Source organism: the organism of the source record quoted next, unplaced genomic scaffold, assembly GCF_019419815.1.
Source record: "Pyrus x bretschneideri cultivar Hongxiangsu unplaced genomic scaffold, Pyrus_bretschneideri_v1 Contig21, whole genome shotgun sequence".
NCBI lineage: Eukaryota > Viridiplantae > Streptophyta > Magnoliopsida > Rosales > Rosaceae > Pyrus > Pyrus x bretschneideri.
In genome coordinates this window covers 1621238-1636900 of record NW_025999513.1, presented here as the reverse complement: position 1 = coordinate 1636900, position 15663 = coordinate 1621238, and the positions used below count along the sequence as shown (strand labels likewise).

The following is a 15663-nucleotide window of genomic DNA, read 5'->3' as shown; positions in this document are numbered from 1 at the left end:
ATTATTATAATAAAAGAGGAAGGATTTGGGGGTTACCTTGTGGAGAAGATATGATGAGGATGGATGAAATAGGTTGTAAATAAATACCTATTTGGGCACTTTTGACTTGATTGAGGGATAATTGTCCATTGCTCGCACGTAGGAGTTCCGGTGTGCCTCGAGGGTAATTTTGTCCTTCTCTACCCAAAAATCCACATGTCGCCTCTTGATTATTTTGGCTCCACAAATGCCCAAACACCTGTTGGGTTGCTCGCAGGAAACGGCAGCAGGTGTAGAGATCTTCTTGCTTGAGGAAACATAAGATTGTTTCCTATTTTGATGTAAATTCCCTCTTTAATTAGAAATTAGATCCTGCTAGGAAAAGGAAATAAATGTCTCTCAAAGCCTATTTAAGCCCACCTTACGTGGATTATTAAATCAACTTTGGAGAGCGATTTATTCTATCCTACAAGAGAGAGAGCTTAGAGGATATTTGTTCCCCATTCTCTAGTTATCTTCTAAATCTTGCTCGTGCAAAGGATTGTCTTTCATTGCTTGCTTCGTTTTCTCTGTGCCGCACCGAGGTAAGACAAATTTAATTTTTCTTGTCTTTTTCTTAGATAGTGTTGTTGCTGGGCAGCCATTGGGGTGGTCTAGCAAGTCAGCTAACAGGGGCCATGAGTCAGCTCGACATGGGCTGATGAGGTGTTGTGGCAGGGACCATTGCTTGGGCTGTATGGCTTGGCTAGAGCCAAGGGCAGCTTGTGCAGCTGAGATTGCGGATTGAGGAGTTGGGGCGCAGTGCTAGGTGAGCCACATGACTCATGTCCTTTGGGCTCTTGGACCTGACGTAGGCCAGGCTGGTGATTGAGAGAAATGAGGAGGTTGCAGACCTCATGAACTGCTAAAATGCTGGGCATGTAGGTCTCTTGCCTACTAGTCGAGAGAAAAAATGAAGGAAAAGCCAGTATGGGTTGAGCCCTCTGCTGAGTACCCTGAATGACATTGGTTACTTAGTTCTCTTCGTCGGGAGAAAGATGGGCTACTTCTGAGAGAGGAGGTAGAAATGATCAAGGCGAATGAATTGGCTCGTCTGATCGCTATCGTGGAGCCTACTATGAATCAAGGTGGAAAGAAAAGATCTTCCCCACCTGCTCAAGAGATGCCAATTGAGAAAAAACTGAAAACTTCCTCCACTGCTCATGATGGTCCGCCTGCTGTCGAGAGGCCTATGATTGACATGACTTCTTTTAATGGGAAGACAAATGAGGCTGCTCGTGATGGTCCGCTATAGCGCCTGCCATGTTGAGAATGGCTAGTACGATTGCTGATAGGATTGCTCAGCGTATAGGTTCTATCATGCCCCCAGTGTCGAAGTTTGTACCAAGATATCCGTTGGAAGCTAAGTTCGGTTCACCTTTGGAGAGGCTTGCTATTATAAAGAGCGATAAGGTGGACTCTGCTGCTAAAGTGGCGCTAAGGCCCACTCATTCTGCTGCTAAAATTGATTCGTCTGCTGGAAGGATGAGACTGCTTGTGTTGGTATCTGTGAGAAATCCATTAAGCCTGCTTCTGGGGAGGCTGCTAAGATCTATGCGCTTTTGAAACCAGATTTACTTGAAGACATGGACGTTTGTTTCTCTATTTTTCTAGAAGGCTTGCTTGCCTTTACTTTTGAGGCTTCTATTGGTGAAGTGGTCAGAGGGATTAGTGCCCAGGTTGGAGCAGCCGGGGGTGAAGCGCTAGATGGTGTCACTGCTAAAGGTGTGGCAACCGAGTAGTTGTGGAGTGTCCAAGTTGCTAAAGAGTAGTCTTCTAGGTCATTTTTAGGATTTTCTTTGTGTTCCTTGTTGCTTTTGCTTTGCTTGAACTCATGCAGTCTTTGTTAGTCGTTTATCAATTTTGTTAGAAAATTTAATAAACTTGTTTCCTTCTCTTTTCTCCATCTTCGTTTCTTTTGTTCATGCCCTAACTTTTAGACTTTATAGACTAGTGGTAGGCGTGCTACTTTTCTATAAGCAGACAGGCTATGTAGCCTATACAGTCGTAGGTGTTGGTGTAGAACTTTGCAAATTTGTTAGCCATAGGGTCGGCAGTCGGGTGCCTTACTTACAGAAGTAAATAAGTCTGCGTGGCCACTAGGCTGTTAACCTTGGCTTTCTCTAATTCCGTAGGTTGTGTAGCAAGTATCACAACACTTTAGGACTTGGTGTAGATCGTTCAACGCTTGGTAGAGGTGTAGTTTATCAACTAAGTAGTATGCCGGCAGTGGATAAAGCTTCGTATATGCACGCTAGCTTGTTTAACCTTTCACAAGAATGTGCGGTTGTATAAGTCTAGTGTTGCTTTACTACTCGAAGGGCAAGCTGTAGGCAGTCTTTTGGAAACCGTAAGTTACCTTAGTGCACTCAGTAGTAGCTTTAGGGTTCCAGGGCATCCGTCCATGGGGCATACTATGTAATGTGCCTCCTCCGTCTCTGAGGCTCGGTTCCCCGCGGATTAGGCCAAGAGACCCAAAATCCTTCTGTTAGCTATGCCTTGAAAAAGACTATTGTGCTTACTTCTAGGAATCTCGGCGTAAGCCATTGTGCACCTAGTTATACCAGGGCAGCTTGGCTCATCCATGTCTGGATATTCGGAGTGTAAGTTTATCCTCCCGCCTTGGAGAGCAAACTCATGTGGGTGTCAGGGAATTGGTTTATTTTCTCGTATTGGAGAGGAATTAGTTTATCCTCTCGCACTAAAGAGTAGACCCATGTATGTGTCGGGGAATTAGTTTATCCTCTTGCATTGAAGAGCATGGTTGGTCCCTCGGGAGGGGTGCAATTCCCACGATGAGTCCTTAAAAAGGGCGCAATCATCTTTTGAAGTGCATGAGTGATCAGTTGTTGTAAGCATGCAGCTGAGCCAAGTTGTAGATTACTTCTAAATTCCTCATTGAGAAACGAGTGAAACGAACGAGAACTTTAGCTCTAAGGTAGGAACTGCATAACAACTGGATAGTCCCTAGCTGGTAAGGTGGTGCCCGTCGAGCTACTTGAGTTTTCGGGCTTTGGCACTTCCTCATATTGTAGGCATTCCACTGCTTTTCGATCTCTTTGTTGTTCTTAGTAGTATGGGTGTAGCTACTTTTACCGCCTACTCTGCTGATCTTGTACAAACCTTCCAAATAGGATCCATCTTTTTAAAGCCTTCTCTACGGCAATGATGAAGGTTTTTCTTAGGACTAAATTTCCAGGTTAGAACTGTCGGATCTTGGCCCTTTTGTTGTAGCTAGAGAGTAGCTGCTGCTGGTAGGCTGCGATGCAGATAATGGTTTGCTCGCGCTTCTACTATGCTAGATTTAAGCTTGTGGCCATCTCCTTATTGTTCAGTTGTTTGTCTTTTGGTGGTGCAATATGCCATATACATCCGGGCAGTTCGTCTGGTCATTTTCCCTTCTTGTCAGTGAGGGATTTCTTAAGGCAGTCGATGATCGTCTTATTGGATGCTTTGAAGCCTAGAGTGATCGACTACTTGGGCATCGAACCATCTAGGGTGACAACGATCACGCTTGCTCCTGAACCATTGTAGTTGGATGCGCTGTCGACATGCAAATGCCAGAAGTCTTCATTGGGTAGAGCAAGCGCGGATAGGGCGTACTCAGCTACCTCCTGGGATCATTAGGCCACTTTGTTGCCTCGTATAGGCTAGGCGTGAAGGCGCAGTAGGGAGCCGTAGAGCTATCGTTGAGTCACCTTGTTGCATTGTGAAGGCGTGGTAGGGAGCTGTGGAGCTGGGGCCATGTTACACGCAGCAGAAGGTGCTCAACTGCCAATATTGGGCCACTCTAGAGTTGAATTATGGAGCAAAGATCAGTTGGGGCCTTGTGACACGTAGCAGGAAATGGTGTACAACTGCTGGTACAAGTTGTTTCCATGTAGAATCTTTTGGGGCGACGAGGACAAAACCTACTTCCAAGTGTGTCCTTTTAGTGTTCGTCTACCTTTGGCATGCCTTTTGGGCTAAGTTGTTGTGTTCGTTAGAAAACTTTGCATCTACCAGTGTCTACGCCTTTATCGTCGTGCGTCTAAATTAGGCAGAATAGTACATCATAAGGATGACTGCGTGTGTCTGAAGGTAAAACTTGAGCTTCCGGGTTGCAACAACTATCGCCAAAGTTAGCTTTTGAACTATGGAATACAGGTAGTCCTAGCCCTTCTTATATGATGGTAGAGCTTATTGCTGCTTCAGATACCATCAAACATGCGAATAGGTCCTCTGCTGCTTCCGATTTGGATAGTAAGAAGATGATGCAAGGTTCTTTTTCAAGTCCTTGCACCTTGATCGGCGAGTCTTGTCCCAAAGTGCATGCTTGTCTGTTAGAGCGAAAGAGTTTAGTAGAATTAGATGATCAATTTTTCAAACAGCGGATGGTTTGCTAGAAGTCATTTTTGGAAGGCTGCTCTGCGTGCTCCATCTCGTCCATGAAGGGTGACCTTCTTATGCATGTTTCATCGTAGTGCCTCGTTGGTGACCTCGTTGCGTTGGAAATCATGCAATCGTTTGGTCAAGAGTCTCTATAGTTTTTCCTGAATTTGTCTTTGTTGGGGTAACGGAGCTCTCGACTGCCCTTAGTCGTGACCTGCTGGTTTAGGCTGCTCTTCCATGTATTTGGCTCGTCTATACCGCGGCTGCAATGCACGTGGTACATTCCTAGCAGACGAGCAAATTTCTTGTATGCTGCCGATTGGACTTGAGCCGGATTGAGTGATTGCTTCTCTTCATCCGTTGTGCTGCCTGCTCCGATATGAGGTGAAGGATGCTCCTTGCGGGCGTAGCAGTGAATGAACACTTCGCCTGGAAGGTTGCTCATGTTGAATATCGGAGTGTGACCCCAACCATGAATGTATGCTCATTCGTGGGCCTAGTCGAGAGTGCACGCTCCTCCGCGTGCTAAGACGAGAGTATACGCTATCTCAAGAGCCCAATTAGGAGTGTACACTACCCGAACGCTCGGTTCGTGGCTGCTTACTGAGATACTATTGGAGAGGTTCTTCATCTTTCCTTGTCCTACTTCGGGACACCTCGTCTGGTGCACGTTGCATCTTGGTGCGCTGCAAGAGCTGGTTCACCAAGGTCGTCTATTATGTGAAGGCGCTCGTCAACTATGTAACTTGTCGAGATAAGTGTTATTCTCCATTTGGGTTAGAAGAGCTTCGAAGGAATGTCTCTCCTTGAGCAATGGAAGTATGGTAGACTCTGAGCGCGAGATTTGAGTTCAGAAATGTCAAATCCGTAGAAAAATATGGTGAAAATGCTCCCAGTTCGATTGTCGGTCTGAAAATTTAGAGTCGGGATGGTTGAGCTAATCTTAGACCAATTTGGGCTGCTTGGAAGGCCACGAGAGCAGGCTGGGCCATGAGAGCAGGCTGGGCCGCGAGAATGGGCTGCTAGGTGGAAGCAGGTTGGGCCACGATAGTGGGTTGCTCAGTGGGAGCAGGCTGGGCCACAGGAGTGGGCTGCTCAAAATGTGGCGCTCGTGGGTGCAAGGCTAGGGCTTGGCTTGGCAACACATTGAGTTCGTGTCGGGTTTAAATGGCTCGGGCCGTCTCCCCTTGGGCTTGGGCCCATATGGTTAAGAAAAAAAAGATAAGAAAGTGAGACAAACCTGTATGTCGAGATGCACATTAATTTGAGAAGAGGAAGCCAGGCAAGCCGTAGTCTGAAAACAAAGTAGCACAAACCACCATTGAAGGGAAATCATGCCATACCAAAGTTAGAGAAGACAAGCCCATATTAGCATAATTGTTCACAACTACATTTCCTTCACATTATATGTAAGAGGCATTGAAAGTCATCTTCCAAATGCGGTCTAACAAATAGACCATTGTGTAAGAAGAGGCCAACGAGGATCAAAATTAGTCCATTTGAGGGTAGAAATAACACTGAAGGAGTCATTTTCCAACCAAAGACAATATAAACCCCATTGATATGCAAACTCTATACTAATAATAACTGCTGATAATTCTGCAAAAAAAAAAAAAAATAAAATAAAATAAAATAGAGTTGCAATGACCAATCCCTTGGCAAAAACCACCAAGAAACTGACCATAGCAATCTCAAAAAACTCCCCCACAAGCAGGTTGACCAAGATTTCCTTTAGATAAACCATATGTATTAAGTTTAATCCAAGGGAACCGAGGAGAAAACTAAAGCACATGAAGAATAGTTGGCGCCTTGCGAGGGATAAGTAGGATCCTCAAAAAAGAAATGATACAAGTGTTAAAACCTTGAGAATAACCAGGAATAAACTTCCCACTGTGAATGATCCCAGAACTGATAGACATGCAAAGATGATGAAAATAGATTGGGCGACCCTAAAAAATAAACTTATTTCGAGCTTTCCAAATAGTCAAAAAAATTCAAAGATTGTGCAACTGCTGGGAAAAAGGTTAACGTACATAGGCATCCTAGAAAACAACCAAGGAATCTGAAAACGGCAAAGAGGTACCAAATTGACATGCTAACCACCTCCAAAGCTACCTAGATATTCGACACCCGAAGAAAAGATGAAAAGTAGATTCCTTAGAGCTATGATATAAACAACAAATGGATGCTGGAGAAATACCATGTCGTTGTAGTGCACATTAGGTAAGAAGTTTGTCATGAAAAAGCCACCAAGCCAAAAAGAGATAGTTGAGACGGAATAAAATGTCGCCAAATAACCTTGGACCAAGCACAATTGCTATGTTTTTCCTGGAAAAAAAAAAAGAAAAAAAAAAGAAGAAAAAAAAAAAAAAAAAAAAAGATGATAACCAGCAGAAAAGGAAAATTTTCCAGTCGACGAATGCTCCCAGATCAGTTTGTCATTCTCTACATTTAAAGGCAAACGTAACCAAAGAATCTGTTGGACTACAAAAATGAATAAATATACAAAATAATCTGGTAAAAACTATCTTTGAGCTTCAATAGCATTTGAAACCCGAGGAAGAACTATGGGTGAAATGACCGAAGATAATGAAAGGTCAATAATTGGGCCATCTAACCATTTGTCAAACCAAAAAGAGACTAGCATTCCATCACCAATAACCTAACAACGATTATTATTCAAAATAGGCAAAACTTGCTTCAAACCATGCCACACAGAAGACCGTAAATATATGTCTTGTTTTTTGTAGGGTGCAAAAGGAAAATACTGACGAGCGAAAGAACCCCACAAAGAAGAAGATTGTAAAGCATCCTAGCCAAACTAAGCAAAGCCGTCAAGTTCAAAGCAACAAAATCACGAAAACCATGCCCACATTCATGCTTAGGTCCACATACCTTACTCTAATCAATAGTTACTAACTTTTAGGAAGACATGTCCCCTGACCAAATAAAATTCCGTGCACAAGTAGAAATATGCTTTAAAAGGCAAGTTGGCCATTAATAAACTGAGAAGCTATGAAGAAACAAGTTTTGACAAACAGATTGCACCAATTGGAGCCGCCCAACCATTGTGAGAAGTTTACCTTTCCAACCTGAAAGTCAAGCTTTAGCCTTATCTACCAGAACTTGAAAATGAATTCACCTTGGATTACCACCAAAACTAGGAACCCCAAGCTAAGTGAAAGGAACAACACCCATACGAAAATCAAGATGTCTCGAGATATGCACTTTACGATGGGTAGAGGTGGAACCAAGATAAAAAGTACTCTTAGTTGCATTAACAAGCTGTCTCGATGCACAACCATACTTGTCCAAAAATTTTTGAAGAAGAGATCGAACATTCCCACGACAAAAAAATAAAAAGGTCATCAGCATATAACACATGAGTTGAAGGGCAATAACCTCGCGGAGTTGAAATAACAGTAAAATGTCTAGTAGAGAAGCAAAGATAAACCTCCGCTAGACAGAAAAGAAGTGGCAAAAGAGGGTCTCCCTGACGGATACCTTGTGTGCAAGAGAAAAATCCATATGGCATGCCATTTACCAAAATTGAAAGACGAGCTTACTGTAATAGAACATGCACCTAATCCACAAAAATACGAGAAAACCCAAAGCTAGAAAGCACGTGAAGAAGAAAATTCCAATTCAAAGTATCAAAAGCTTTTGCGATGTCAACTTTTATACCCACGTTACCACCAAAAGCATTTTTATCCATTAAATTGAAACCTTCTGAAACCAAGCCAATGCAATTAGAAATACGTCTACCTTACAAAAATGCTGGTTGTTGAAAAGAAATATGCGAGTGGCAAATGAGTCGATCACAAAACGACAAAAAGATGGTGATATGAAACCTCCCTTCTACTTTTAGATAATTAGCGTTGGATAAAGCAAACGTTAATTTTTTTTGGACAAAGCGACATCCAACCAACATACCCAGGACTCCGGGAAAGCCCCAAGTCTGGAGCATCGAACGATATGGGTCTAATTCATCGTGAAGAAGAAGGAAGATTTTCCTCATCATTCGGTGGATTACACCACAAACATCCAATTCGCTTGGTTGAACGAAGAATTATATAAAGATAGATAAAAGTTTACCACATGATCAACAATAGTATTAGGAGACGAGAGTACATTATCACCATCCAAAAGAGTAACAATCTTGGAAGAAGGACTGCCTCGAGCATAAGCATGGAAAAAAGCAGTATTACGATCACCCTTAGTAAGCCATTTAACCCGAGCACAATCACGCCAAAAAGCTTCTTGCATACGAAGAGCATCAAGGACAGTTGTCTTAGCCACAACCTCTTCATTGAACCTCTCTTGAGAATTCCCATCAGAAGAAATAATACTTTGGATATTATGAAGTCTTTCCTTCGCAATAGTGACATTTTTATGGACATCGCCAAGAATATTAGAGTTCCAATCTCGAAAACAACGCTTAAAAGCCTTGCGTTTTTCCCATATAACAAATATGGGAAACCCATATGCAATAGACTAGCAACACTTAGTAACTAAAACATAAAATTCTAAATGTAAAGTCCACATGGACTGAAATCGGAAAGGACAAGGTCCTCCAAGATGAGCTGTTTGCAAAGTTATTGAACAAGTATTTATAGATTCACCAAATAAAAATATTTTTGCTCACTAATTATCACTCACTAATCATTGTATGGATTATCGTTAGATGAGTTTAAATTTCAAAATTTATAAAGAAAATAGATCAAATTTCACTCATCTAACAACAACCAATACATAAGTGTCAATGTTTGACACCGGTGATGAGCCAAAATGAATCCTTCAGCAAATCCTATATCGTGTGAGACGACAAGAAGAACCAGTTACCAAATTCACACTACCTACTGTTGGGTGGTTAAGGTTTTAATCAGCATGCATAAAGTCTGCCATTTGGCAATATGGATGAGATGTTGATCCAAAAATTTAATTAAAAAACTATACATTTATTATCAAAGGTAGGCTCCAAAGGTCACTAAAAATTCCATTGTCGATATAATTTTAAGGTTAGGGATAAGGGTGTCTGGCCCTATGTCAACCACCGGCTGCCAGTTGAGCAAGTGGGTTATCGACGGATGGTCTCTCTCTTTCAAGCTTGTCCAACCATTGAGACAGTGCACGAGGGCATGTTGTAGAATAGTCCACAATACCAGTTTCTTTCACCACAAAAAGCTTTCGATAAGATTAGGGTTTCAGGATTGGCACTGACAATGACCATTTACCATATTGCAGCTGCTCGCTATACAAAGACATGCATTTCGCTTAATTAGCATTAATATTTAGTACTAGTTTGTTAATGATTTAGTTTTTTTTATAACAATAGTTACAAGTCGGTAAACTCGATCTATTTTTAATAATTATGTGAGTGCGAAAAGCAGCATCACAATGTTTATAAATTTTGATATAAAAATGTAATATATCTGTATTATAATTTAAATTGACATGATATTCAAAATTTTATGTACTAAATAGATCAGAAAAAAATATATTGACTTGCATTTATGGTTTGCGGGGTAGGGAGTGGGCGATGATGGTAGATGGTGATGGTATGTAGTGTCAATGGTGCCTGATGGTCGGTGGGATGATGGTGGTGGTGGTGATGTTGGTGAAGATGGTGACGGTGTTCAATGCGGCAGTGTTGGAAATTGTAGTTGTCCTAAGAATGTTGGTGGCGTCACCGATGGGAGTGATGGTAACAATAGTGGTTAAGGCAATGGTGGTAATGGCAATGGTAATCACGATGGTTTTAAGGGTATTGATGGTAGCAATAGTGTTGTGTGGTTTGGGGGGCAAGGGGTTGAATGAAAGGAAGACAGAGATCAATGCTTGAGGATTTGATGATATTTTAAAACCATACATATTATCATGTCGCTATTGATTAGTTTACACGGTAATTATCTTGTGGTTCGGAATCGAGATGAGGAGAGTGCAAATTGAAATCAAGGACTTCTCTCCCTCCACAGGTCCTTTTGGGATTTTCATGCTAAAGAGTTTGGAGTGTAGAGGAGGAGATTGACATTCATGTGTGATAAAGTTGTGGATGTTTTAATTTGGCACGTGATTTTTGGTTGGATAATTGCATGTTAATCTCATGCAAAGATTGGTTTTGATCCAATTAAAAATGGGTGATTTTTTGTGCAATCTCATGCAATTGAATTGGTTGGATAATTGCGTGTTAATAACTTAAACTCATGCCATGTGCTTTGAACTGACCTAATTAAACATGGGCTGATTAGATCAATTTGAACATGCAAGTATCAAGCCACGTCAAGGATAATGGAGCCGCGCCAAGCATGCATGTCCCTATACATACAAAGTTGCAAACAATGAACAGGGACATTTAACTCGACACACAAATAAACGTCCTAAAAGAAATTCTTTCACACTCTTGACAAAAAATACTAATTGCTTCACTAACCCGTCAACACAAATTCAGTTCAGTTAAATATCACTCGGTTGACAACCGGAACAAATTCAGTTTAGTTAAACATTACTGGAGTCATAGAATCAACTTAGGTTAGGAATTTCTTCAGTTTAGTTAAACAACATTTTCTCCTCTCTCAACTGGTTATCCATCGCAAGTCTCATTTGGTTAAAAGAGGTCACTTCATTAGCTTTCTTGGCAAGTAGAGTGTTCTATGATATGTTACTCACAAGTATCATTTAGAGCTCATCACCCGAGTATCTTTGTCCTTACAGCTTGAAACCGACCTAGAGCATCTATATTTGGTAGGCTAGTCACCCAAAGACAAACTCCTTATCAAATACACCCATCTGTGCTTAAAAAGGCACACAAATTGGATCCGCAAAGCCATTAAGGTGCTTTACTTCACTGAAATAATTTTTCTCAGCTCATAAGGTACGTCGACAAGGAAATAAGATTACTGAACATAAAAGTACATAGACATGATGTTGATCAACTTGAAGCCAATACAAAAATTTACCCTATGGTTATCATAATTTGTAACAATTAATGGGTCGATGTGAACAAAAATTCAAGAATATAGAAACAGAGAGACTACGTCTGCAATCGGCTAGATTAAGTCTTCGCATGGTACTCTCATCTCTTTCGGGCGAATCTCTGCCCTGCTCCAAGTAACAACCCTTTCCCTATTACACCTGTGTGAAGTCCACAAACCAGAGCCACAGATCCACCGATAACTATCCATTTCCAATCAATGCCGTTTTCATTTGGTCTTTTATTGTTTGGGATTTGACCTTTTTCTTCTTCGCCAGGTGACGGTTCCAAATGATTCATGCTTCCATTGGAGGATACCTTGGTGGTGATTTTGGCCATCTGGGCACTTTGAGATAGAGCAGCCTCTGATTTCCTCACATTCTGGTATGCTCTCATACCAGAGTGTAATTTCTTCACAGTGCACCACATCCCATGACGGACACCCAACTTTGCCACATCTTTGGGGATGCCCATGTCTTCGTAGTGTGCGAGGGTAACCTCACATGCAGGTAACTGTCCATCTCCTTTCCGCGACTCCACTGCGTTTGTTTTCCAATTCAGCAAATGAGTATTCACCGTTACATTGTCACCAAGATTGGTCAACTTATTGTTGCAAAATCAGATTTCTCATTAAATTCTTACCAGCCTTGATTATCCAACTAGAGAAATAATGTTCCACACGTCTAGGCTTGTCACGCTTAGGCAAGCCTGGATATGGAACACCCTGCAATATTGTAGCTCATACAATAAGACTCTATATGAATACCGACATAATCATTTTTTTTTATCCACACACTGTAAAAGAAAGATATGATGCTCAAACCATGGAAAGAATTCAAATTCACGGCATAGGGAGAGATGCTAGACGAAAACAAAGATACAATATTTCTTGACTTTAGATTTCACTGGTTTTCTAATGTTCTTTACCTCTTAAATCTGAACCCGACACATTTTTGTGTTCCTTCAACAATGCAACACCAACCAAATCAAATTATTTTCTTTTCATAATGTTGGTTCAGCTTTTCTGATGATCAATTAGATTCAACCCACCCATCTCAGTTCTATTCTGCGTCTAACTCAACTGAAACAGACTCCAGCCTATTTCTCTAAAATGAAAAATATGGAATTGCCACAACGTCCTCTTCACAAAGAAAGTAAAATAAATAATTGCGGAAAGAGAGCTACAATACAAGCATCAACGAGGAGAGAGCTACAATACAGGCATCAACGAGGAGAGAGCTACAATACAAGCATCAACAAGGAGATGCTTCAACAAGTACCTTTGTCACACAATAATAAGTTTTTCCAGCCTCCCATATTCTTCGACCAATTAAATATTCTCGATCACTGCAGAAAAAAGGGAACTGCACAGCAGAGGAACAAAGTGGGAAGCAGTCATTCATATTTTCAACTAGAAAAAGATACAATGAAAATGCAGAATCAACATAATCGAGCAAATCCTTTCTTTCACTGACCTTTTTAATCCAGTGAACAATCATAGTTCCAGTCTGAGGGCATTCCTCTAATATCTTAAAGTATGTGAGCATTGGATCCCATTTAGGTCGAAACTCATCATCCCAAAAGAAATCTCTAACCAACTCTGGTGTTGCATCCTCAAAGACAGTTCTACTACAGTAAACAGTGGGACCTGTCTGGTAAGCAAAACCACTATCAGTTACTAGAATACAAAATATGGTACTAAAAATTTGATATTTTGAAGTACTAAAACAAGAATCAGGGTAACTGCAATAGCTATATGAATCGTTTTATTCTGCAATAAGTGAGGATTTTTAGCGACAAACTCTTAGGGCATTTTGGAACTGAAAACCACATTTGTGATAATATGCAAAAAGGAATAAAATATGTCATTATGCAACAAGATTGGCTAAAAGAATATCATACATGACGTTGATATAGATGTCAATTGAGGATCACAAGAAACATATGTCAATAAAAGCAGCAGGCAGAAGGTAGACATCCCTATTCCCTACCATTAACAATTTTTCGATAGATAAATAAACAGTTTTCAGACGTATGTTTTCAGCAGATGAAGCACAAACTCAAGATGTTAAAGAGTAGAAAAAGTCAAGGTCAGCATCTACCTCAGGATCATGGCGCCATGCTTTGTATGCCATGCTTGGAGTCGACCTCTCCATCAGGCTTTGCCATTGCATCTCTCCATCTCTCCCTCCAATTAAATTCACTAGGTGCTCCAAATCAGTTTCTGTGACAACATCCTGGAGTCTCTCGGCACCCTTAGCAATGGGTCTGAGAAAGTGAATAAGAACAGCTTTTCAAGGCAAGAATAAGACACAACAAAAAAAGGTAGAATTCTAAGGATTGCAACATATTACTATTAAACAGATTAATTTTTTGATTTCAGGTGCCTACAAAAAAATGCAGTTCTTTCTTGTTTCCCAAGTGAATTAAAGAGTAACATGAATAACTCTTCAACCCAAAAAGAAAGGAAGCATTTCTCCACAACATCCACTTTTCTTAATAACTAAATATGTTTTCAAAGGTTGGCAAAATTCCATCGTCGAATGGAAACAATCTAGGCTGTGCAGGAACCAAAACTCTGATTCCAGAAGAGCGCATGTAATTGATGCCTCACCACATTCAAGACGCCAACTTTATAATAGGCAATAATTCCTATTCCAAACAGCAATGTCGCGGAAGTAAAACCAAAAAACGCATTCAAAATCCAGCGGTTGAACTAAACTCCAAGAGCTAGCCTTTATCGGTAAGCCATATGTATGGCTTCTTTGGTCTCTGCTACAAATATGGAAGTCACTTAACTATGGGTTCATCCATATTTCAGCATTCTGAAAGCCCTTAAATTTAACTCATAATCTTTTTTTATTTTTTTAATTTTTTGGTCAATTGATAGATTTTATTAGATTCTAATAGATAAGCTTACATCTTCCGCAAGAATATTGGTCCTATTTAACTCATAATCTTTTCAGTCCGCCAGAAAAACATGAATTACATTTTAAAATGCTGCACATTCCAATCAAATATTAAATTCACTGACAAAAGAATCCGAAAACATCGAAATAAAAACGAAAACAAAACGTGAATTCAATCGGTGATAAACCCTAACACAATTCTAATATATATATAAAAGCAAAATTTTACTAATCGAAGCTGATACAGCTAGAAACTCACCCAACAATGTCGGTGTCGCTCTCAGCCGTGGCAGCCGAACCCGAAGCGGCCGAGTCCCCAGCAGACGGCGGCGCTACTTTCCCTTTTCCCTTGAAATTGGACCAAATCGTGCGGCAAAGGGAGAAAGCGGAGAGCGCCGTGAAAGCGAGCCAGAGGCGGCGAGCGCCGAACCCCGGCGGCGCGGTCCAGAGGAACCGGAACTTGCTCCGAAGGCCGAGGTACAGGAGACCGGTCCACCTGGGCCGCCATGACCAGCCGATCACCAGGCCAATCATGACGGCCAGCCATATCGGGACTGCGCAAAGCAATATGTCGACGAATGTTTCGGTTATCGAGGGTTTTACGAAGAACTCCATCAGATCGGACAACATTTCCTCCATCCTGCCTAAAACCGAGATTTTCCAAGAAAGTATTACTCTCCCGAGAAAATGGGCGCTCAAGAAAACGGAATCACATCGGAGTTCGGTTATCCAATCCCTCTCTCTCTCTCTCTCTCTCTCTCTCTCTCTCTATCTCTCCCTCCCTACTCTCTCTGTATCCGATTAGAATTGGGGAAAGAAGGAAGAAAAATTCTAGAGAGAGAGAGAACGGGAGTTTCAGGCGGTTGTTAGACGGTACGGTAACATGACGTGGAAAGATCAGGACCGTTGATGGAGGCTGAGCTGGATGTGAGTTGTGTTTTCGTACGTGATTCTTCTCGCATGCGGATTTATCGGGAGTTGGGACACGTGCGAAAGGGAGAGTGGGAGAGGGAGGGGGTTAAGGAGGTTGTTAGAGGATAAGAGTGCTGATTTTTATGATGCATGCTTTTCAGTTTTCAGTTTTCAGTATTGGGGAGTGTCCGGGGGGAAGATATTCTTTTGTCCCTTGAGAGATTGGGTGCTTCCAGGAAGACGACACATCAGTGAGCCTGCCGGTTGAGTTGTAACATCTGCCGGTTGAGTTTTTTTTTTTTTTTTTTTTTTTAATTAATTTTAAACAAACGATATCATTTATCAGGAAATGAGTTAAGTCTCATAATGGATTAACAATAATACGTTCAAATTCGTCTTTGGAGAGAATTGAACCTACACTGACAAGTGAAGAGGAATATCATTAGACTGTAATACTAAATGGCTCGTGCAATCTGTTTCTAG

General features: G+C 41.3%; 1 protein-coding gene across 1 annotated transcript; it reads right to left on the bottom strand.

Annotated features, from left to right (window-relative positions):
- Nucleotides 1-11261: 11261 nt before the first annotated feature.
- Nucleotides 11262-15310, bottom strand: LOC103939432 (stAR-related lipid transfer protein 7, mitochondrial-like). The gene is made up of 6 exons (XM_009349520.2): nucleotides 14528-15310; nucleotides 13462-13627; nucleotides 12835-13011; nucleotides 12640-12723; nucleotides 12002-12083; nucleotides 11262-11898 (listed from the first exon to the last, which is right to left on the bottom strand). Exons 1-6 carry the CDS (start codon nucleotides 14905-14907, stop codon nucleotides 11462-11464), a joined length of 1326 nt encoding a protein of 441 aa, XP_009347795.1. The 5' UTR covers nucleotides 14908-15310; the 3' UTR covers nucleotides 11262-11461.
- Between the last annotated feature and the right edge of the window lie 353 nt (nucleotides 15311-15663).